At 42.5% G+C, this 8,304-nt stretch overlaps 1 protein-coding gene across 1 annotated transcript in view; it reads right to left on the reverse strand.

Moving 5' to 3' along the window:
* Positions 1-760: 760 nt before the first annotated feature.
* The window catches only part of LOC101988697 (testis-specific protein TSX-like), an 11,374-nt gene continuing 3,830 nt past the window's right edge, over positions 761-8,304 (reverse strand). Inside the window, exons 5-6 of the mRNA XM_026777338.1 lie at positions 2,888-2,946; positions 761-819 (exon numbers count right to left, since the gene is read on the reverse strand). Coding sequence (XP_026633139.1) covers positions 794-819; positions 2,888-2,946 — 85 coding nt within the window. The 3' untranslated portion in view covers positions 761-793. The remainder of the gene's footprint in view (positions 820-2,887; positions 2,947-8,304) is intronic.

Genomic DNA, 8,304 nt, shown 5'->3' on the forward strand with positions numbered 1-8,304 from the left:
AGTAAAGATTGCAAAGTAGGAGAGGGAAGAGTGCTGGGACTAAAGGCGTGCACTACCACTGCCCAGTCCCCCACTTTTTTCTTAAATCTAGGTGTCTGAATATTTATTATAAGACAGTGAGTACAGTGATTTCCACTTTTGTAGTTAATGAGATGATCTGGAAAAATAATTCTAATTGGTAAGGCAAGAATGATTACAATGTATTCTTAATTTTTTACCTAGTTTCTTAAATATCTTCTTTTTAAAATTAGAACTTTATTATAAAGAACTTGCAAATAAACCAGGCATGGTGACACATGCCTTTAAATCCAACACATGGGAGGTAGAGGAAGGTGAGGCTAGCCTGGTTTACAGAGCGAGTTCCAGGACAGTCAGGGCTAGTTTACACAGGAACCCTGTCTCAAAAAACCAACACAATGTGGGGAGAGGGGACAGAAAGAAAAAGAAAAGAAAAAAAAATGAAGCAATTTGTATGACAAGGAAGGGGCAATGACTTTGAAGCTGTCACACAGAAATAACACAAACTTTTGATTTGACAATGGTTTCGGGGTGATTTCTCAAGCTGGACAAGGATTTCCATCTTCAAAATCTTCAAGATTCAGTAGATCTTCCCCACTTTACATCTGGTCTCAAGTAGTTTCCACTTGTTTTAGCAGTTTGGTATAGATTTGCTTTCAGGTATGTGAGTAAAGATGATACCATTGTCTTTAAAACAAGTTTGGTGTTATTTTTTTTCATTACAACTTCATTTATGCATGAGGACAGGTGATGGTAAGGTGTTTTTGATCCTTGTTTAATCAGTTGGATTCATGGCATTATCTGTGGAAGAAAGGTTTTTAGTAATTTTCTTTTTTTTTCCAGTAATGTCTCCCTTCTACACATCTTTAAAAGGAACCTACCAAGGATTACCAAGTCTTGCTGATTCTCTTTTTCTCTCCAGTGTTTTGAGACAGGGTTTTTCTGTGTAGCCCTTGTTGTCCTGGAACTCACTATATAGACCAGGCTGGACTATGCCTCCCAAGTGCTGGGATTAAAGGTATGCACTACCACTGCCCAGCTGATTCTTTCTATTAAAAGCCAGACATCAATATTTCAGTTATTTGAGATGCCTAAGTGAAAATGCATTATGAGGAGCTGGAGAGGGTTGAGCTGGTAAAGATGCTTGCCCTCAAATCTGCATGTAAACATGCCTGAGTGCCCGTGCCAATGCAGAAAATGTTAACCGTTTACGTGTCTATTTCCTTTTTCACCTCTGAATGTTGCCTTATTAACCAGAGTTTCGGGGCTGTGAAAGAGTGAAGGCACTACGGGAACCATAAAATCTTTTTCCTCCGGGGTGGTGGTGGTGCAAGCCTTCAGTCCCAGCACTTGGGAGGCAGAGGCAGAAGGATGTTTGTGAGGCCAGCCTGGTCTACAGAGTGTGTCCCGGGACAGCCAGGGCTACACAGAGATGAACCCTGTCTTGAAAAATAGAGATAACTTTTTCCTTCGTGTAAATTGTAGCTTCAGTTTTTTAAGACAAGTGGATGATAGAAAAGTCACATTGATTTAAATGAGCAGATTTCAGTTCTACCTAAGGCCAGGCTTAGCTGATAAAAAAATTATGTCTCTGTGTGCTACCTACATGAGTGCTAATGCCTATAGAGGCCAGGGGAGTTGGGTCCCCTGGGGCTGAGATTAGAGGTGATTGTCAGCAACTCGATTCGGGTGCTGGGGCCCAAACTTGGGCTCTCTGCAAGAACAATATGAACTCTTACCTACTGAGCCATCTCTCCAGCCTCATGGTTTTAGTTCTCTATAGGAGAGAGCTTTTCCTGTCCCCTCCATTCTGCGCAGCAAGGATTTTGAGAGTGTGGGCCAGTGGGTCTAGTCTGTATACTCAGAACTCTGAGTTCTGGAAAGCCGGAGTCTACGAGGAGCAGGACTGGGTGGGGGTTGGGGAGTAAGATTCTGCTTAGTCCTTCCTTAGCTCCTAAGCCCCGGGTGTGGATTGCCTTTCTGATTATAATGCCCCAGGGATTCTGGTTCCAGGAGAGGGATAATGACGCAGCTTAGTAGCTTAGTGGGATCTGAACATATCCGGCAGGACCTTCCAAACTTGTAGTCTTAGCTCTTCCCACACCCTTTCAGTTCTCTTTGTCTTGATAGCTAGCTACCACCCCTAATCCAGTCCCTACCTGTGAAGACATTCATCTGCTCACTGGGGGATCTTGGCTGGACCAGCCTACTGGGGTTTCTCCTTGCCCTTGTTGTAGAGCCTTGGACTTGGTTAACAAAGGAGAGAGAAGGGATACTTTTCTGGGGATGTCTGAGTGAGAAAAGGTACTATACACTACCAGGGACAGTCCCCGAGCTGAAGTCCTCCCTTGTGGCCAAGGCACAGTGTGATTCTTGGGAATAGTGACTGCCTGAAGCCCTTCCTTACCCTCAATGATCCTTGCCTGCCTAGGTCATCCTTGGAATGGGACAGGGTCCCTCCTGTATCCTGAATGCTGGGATTACATTATGTTCTGCTTCTGTGGTACTGAGAAATTGAACCAAGGGCTTCATGCATGCAAGGAAAGTACTTTACCAAGTAGGCTACATCCTGATTATCCCTTGACTGTCTACTTATTTATTGTTTAGATAGGGTCTTACTATGTAGCCCTCGGTCTCCTGGAACTTGCTCTATCAACCAGGCTGACCTGTGAAGATACCTGCCTGACTCTCTGAGTACTGGAGTGCTGGGCTTAAAGGCATGCACCACTATACCTGACTTGCAATGTCTTTAACTTTTTAAAGGCATTTAAAAAATTTTTATGAGTATGAGTGCTTTCCTTGCATAGCTCTCAGGCTGCAAGGATGCAACATATGACTTCAATAACAATTCAAACGGCAAGAAAGATACCTGGTGCAGTTCTTTTCACATCTTGTTCACCTTCTGAGTTCAGATCAGTGAGCATCTCCCTAGAATACAGAGAAAGTATAATCGATTGTCAATAGGCTGACACCAGCAATTTGAAGAGACACAAAAGTCATTCAGGTACACACAAAAATATGACCCATTCATATTGGAACTAAAAAAGGTTGTCTTTCTACTAAAAGGAATGGGAATGTGAAAATTACTTTTTTTTTTTTACTTCAGTGTTATGTATAACAGAAAAGGCCAAAGAAAGAACTGGAGGTTTTGATAAAGGTTTCATTTGTGCTACTGTTTTTATTGTTTATCAAATAGTAAACAGGCCACTGATTTTTCTTAAAAGGGGTGGGGGTAGGGAGTTTGAACAATTAGCCATGCAAAATGCAGGCAGGCTATCTCCCTAACTCCCTAACTGGCCCGGAAGCCACTCTGTAGATCAGGCTCTCCAGAAGCTCCCCAACAGAAATCTGAATGAGGTGACGCGGGTCACAGGTGGAGTCCCTGGCAAGGTGAGGTGGAGGAGGGGCTGACTGGAGCTCAAGGTCAGCCTTTGTCTCTCCAGAGCTTCTGGAGAAGGAGGCAAATCAAAGCCACTTTGCAAATCAGGCTGACCTAGAACACACAAATATTCCTGCTACTGCCTCCCAGGTGCTGGAATTAAAGGCATGCACTATCTTACCTATTTCTCCGTTTAGAGAAAAAAGCGGGACATCAAACGTGTACCTCTACTAGCACTTGGGGAAAAAACAGTACTAAGAGAACAGAGCACGGAAGGGCTGCTCCAGGACACTGCTTTAGCGGAAATAGACTTGTGGGCTCTTTCACTCTTTGAACTCTCTGATTTCCTACAAAAATGACAGCCATGCTCACAAAAGTAAAATCCTAAATAATTTCAGTCCAAAATCATCTGTAAGAAGAGGTCCACATAAAACGGAAGAGGTGAAAACAATGGCCTCCATAAAAGCAATAGTGTGCTGTGTGCAACAGTTCTAAGTACAGACTTTATCGTCTTCCTACATTTCTTTCCAGCAGGCACCAAGGATGACGTTAAGAACAGTTAAAGGAGAGGTGACTCCCTTTATTTCTCTCTCCCCATCCCCAGACGTCCCACAACCCAAGGACATTTAAGGTTACATACATATACATGGAGGGGTTTGTTTTTATGTTGCCAATGATAACTTTCACGTTATCATAAATATTGCTGTCACTGTGACTGGTTCCATCATCTTCTTTAGCACTTCCCTACAGAGTGATAAAGACACAGGGGAAAGTCAAAAGGAGGTAGACAGGGCTGGAGAGATGGCTCAATGGTTAAGAGCACTGCGTGCTCTTCCAAAGGTCCTGAGTTCAATTCCCGGCAACCACATGGTGGCTCACAACCATCTGTAATGAGGTCTGGTGCCCTCTTCTGGCCTGCAGGCATACACACAGACAGAATATTGTATACATAATAAATAAATAAATATTTTTTTAAAAAAGGAAGTAGACAGAAATTTTGGGCATCAAACGAAGATTTCTGTCTTAATGTTAATCCTATAGTTGATAGTCTTAAGTGATGAAAATAATGTTGGGACAAAACTTAGTAAACATTTGTACCTTATAACCTGACCATTGCTCCTCTCTTACATCACGGTACCCATCAGTAAGGGGCTACCTTGAAAACTTTGGAGAAAATGGGCCTTGGGTACAGTGTTTTTGTAATAATACATTGTTTGCTGGGTGGTGGTGGTGTACACCTTTAATCCCAACACTCAGGAGGCAAAGATAGGTGAATCGCTGGGACTCTGAGGCCAGCCTGGTCTATAAGAGCTACTTTCAGAACAGCCAGAGATGTTAAACAGAGAAACCCTGTCTAGAAAAAAAACAAACAAACAATAAACTGCTCACACTAATGAAAGCACCAGATACCCTGAAGAGGCCTGAGTTGGTTCTAGAATATTTTTAGTGGTCTTGGTTGCTGACTATAATCCTTAATTTACTTTTATTACTGCTGACTACTTTTCTTCCTTCAAAATCTCAAAAGGAAATATGAATGTGGTTGCAGTCCCAGCACTGGTGAGGCAGAGGCAGGGCTCAGGGCTCAAGGCCAGTGCTAACAGCTTACTAACACTCTGGAGGCAAACGCAATTGCAATTTGTGAGTTTGAGGTCAGCCTGGTCTACCGTAGTGAGTTCTGGGGCAGCCAGTGTTCCCTAGTGAGTCTCTCTCAGAAAAAAAAGACAGAGCGAAAGAGGTTATACCCATCTAGGCCTCATTCTTCTCGGCTCGCTAGGGCTATGGCCCTGGCTTCAGGGTAGACCTGTAGCTGCTACCCGAAAAGAATCATTACTTTGGTAGTAAATCCTTAATATTCATGTATTGTATACTTGCAAATTCACCTATTTATTAAAATTTAGTTGTAACACTTAAAAACAATTCTTTCAGTGCGTTTGGTCATTTCAGATATGCACAGAGAGGTGACAAATTTGTCACCCAATGTGTAATTTCCTAGCTGAGGTTGCACGTTGATGCCTTCCTACTTCAAAGCTTTAAGCACATACCCTCTGCATTACCCCTCTAATATCCGATTCGTCACATCTATGTTTCTTTTGCTGGTATCTGAGCACACAAGACCATGCTGTGCTGTGTCTTATGTTTACATTTTAAAGTATGTGTGTGTCTGTGTGAGGGGGGAGTGAGAGAGAAAAAGAGAGAAAGACATGTGTCAGAAGGCAGCTTTCAATAATTGGTTCTCACCTTCTACCTTGATTGGGACAGGGTAGCTCTTGTTTCTGCCACGTTGCATACTTGAGACTAGCAGGCTTACAAGCTGCCAGACATAGCTGTCTCTGCCTCCCATCTCACCATAGGCATGCTGGGATTACAGATTCAAGACACCACCTCTGGCTTGTTTTGCTTTGTTTTTGCTTTTCAAGGCAAGGTTTCTGGGTGTAACCCTGACTGTCCTGGAACTCCTCCGTGCACCTGCTAGCCTTGAACTGACAGATATCTCTGCCTGTCTCAGCCTCCTGGGAGTGCTGGAATTAAAGGCATGGGACACCACACCCAGCTTCATATCCGGTTTAAGAAAACTTTTTATGGGCTAAAAAGCTTTTTCACAGACCCACATTTTAGAAAATGATAATAAAAATACACAGCATTCCAGAACTGACTGAAATATAGTAAGTAAGGTAGGACTGTCACCCGTTCCTTCTATATACTATGCTCCGTGTATCTAGCCAAGAATAAACTTGCTACATGTACAATCGCACTTTACAGCTTATTCATGTTGTGCACTAACAAGGAAAATTCTTTAGGCTATATACCACAAACAATACATAACAATTCTTATGTGTATAGCTACTTTTATGCTAAACATACACCTACTTCTATTAAATTTCATATTTTAAAATTGGGACCATTTAAAACTGGCAAGACTTTACTTTGGTCTTACCAAATTAGACATATCCTGTCGTACTGAATACATTAAAATCACATTTGTTTAAGATACATAACATGTTGAGGGCAAGAGAGATGGCTTAGTGGCTATAAAGGTGTTAGCCATGAAAGCCTGGCAACCCAAGTTTGACCCTCAGAACCCATGAAAAAGAATCAAGACATATGGCGTCAGCAAGATGGTTCAGTAGGGTTAAGGCACGTTCCACCAAGACTGAGCAGCACATGGTGGGAGGAGAGAACTGGCATCTTTTTTTTTTTTTTTTTGGTTTTTCGAGACAGGGTTTCTCTGTGGCTTTGGAGCCTGTCCTGGAACTAGCTCTGTAGACCAGGCTGGTCTCGAGCTCACAGAGATCCGCTTGCCTCTGCCTCCCAAGTGCTGGGATTAAAGGTAGAACTGGCATCTTCAAGTTGTCCTCTGACCTCCACACAAATACCTAAATATTCACAGAAGATGAAGAAATATATGGAATTTTAAGAAGTTCTTACTGATTTTTTTTAAAGGTTTTTGAATTACATGTGTGAATACATGGGCGATAGTGCCTTCAGAGGCCAGAGATAAGAACTCCCTCCCTTTGGAGTTGGGTGTTAGAAAAGGTTGTGAGCTGTACAATGTGGGTGCTGGGAATCAGATTCAGGCCTTCTGGAATAGCAGAAGAACTCTTAACCACCTAGCCAAGTCTCCGGCCCATATTGCATTCATTTTAGAAAGTCCCACTTGACAAATTTCCAAATTGATATGCGTTTAGAGAACTGGAATGGAAAAAGACTCTAAATCAAGTTATATGAAGGACTTGGAATGACATGATCCATCTTGGAGAGGATTTAAGCCTAATGTGATAGTGGCGAGAAGGCTTGGGGCTGGTTAAAAATGCTTGTGATTCTTCTAGAGGACCAAACTTCAATGAGCCGCCACTTAGAGCTCCAGCTCCAGGAGTAGCCAGTGCCAAACACCTTTGGTTTCTGTAGACACCTGCACTCACATGCATATATCTGCACACACATGCACATATACACATAATCAAAAATAAAACAAATCTTTAAAAGTTTGCAGGCCTAGCTAGACAGTGGTGGTGCACGCCTTTAATCCCAGCACTTGGGAGGCAGAGGCAGGTAGATCTCTGTGAGTTCCAGGCCAGCCTGGTCTACAAAGTGAGTTCCAGGACAGCTAGGACTGTTACACAGAGAAACCGTGTTTTGAAAAACAAAAAACAAAACAAAACAAAACAAAAAAGTTTGAAGGACTATTTCTGTGGAAGCAGCATTAGATTTGTTATAGCAGTGGTTCAAAGGAGCCGAATTAAAATAAATAGGTTAAAGGTATAGCAAGATAGCTCTCTACTAAGCATAAGTAAAAATCTGCAATTGCAGAACTACTCACAAGTCTAATGGGATTCCCTAGAAGGTACTTTATCCTCCATCAAGAGAAAATCTTGTAATCACATGTTGCAATTCTACAAGCAAATCAAGCACAGTATGATTTACTAGATCAGATGATCTTCCCTGGAATCAAACTCCAGTTTGTAGATACGTGAACATAGCTAGCGCCTGCTTTTCAAAAGGGAAAATCACATGGGTATATTTATTTTTTTTCCTATTCTAGCTTCTAAAAATATCTCCACCAGCAGGCAGGGGAAGAACAAGAGAACAAGACAAAGAGAATACTCTCTAAGTAGTTTATTTATTTGTCCAGCAGAAGGATTTTTTTTCCTTTTTTTTTCTTTTTCCCGAGACAGGGTTTCTCTGCGTAACAGCTCTGGCTGTCCTGGAACTCACTTTGCAGACCAGGCAGATCTTGAACTCACAGAGATCTGCCTGTCTCTGCCTCTCGAGTGCTAGGATTAAAGGGATGCATCACCACACCCGGCAACAGAAGGATTTATGGGATAAAAAATATTGAACATGCCGGGCGGTGGTGGCGCACGCCTTTAATCCCAGCACTCGGGAGGCAGAGGCAGGTGGATCTCTGT

The sequence above is a fragment of the Microtus ochrogaster genome, unplaced genomic scaffold, assembly GCF_000317375.1.
Source record: "Microtus ochrogaster isolate Prairie Vole_2 unplaced genomic scaffold, MicOch1.0 UNK57, whole genome shotgun sequence".
NCBI lineage: Eukaryota > Metazoa > Chordata > Mammalia > Rodentia > Cricetidae > Microtus > Microtus ochrogaster.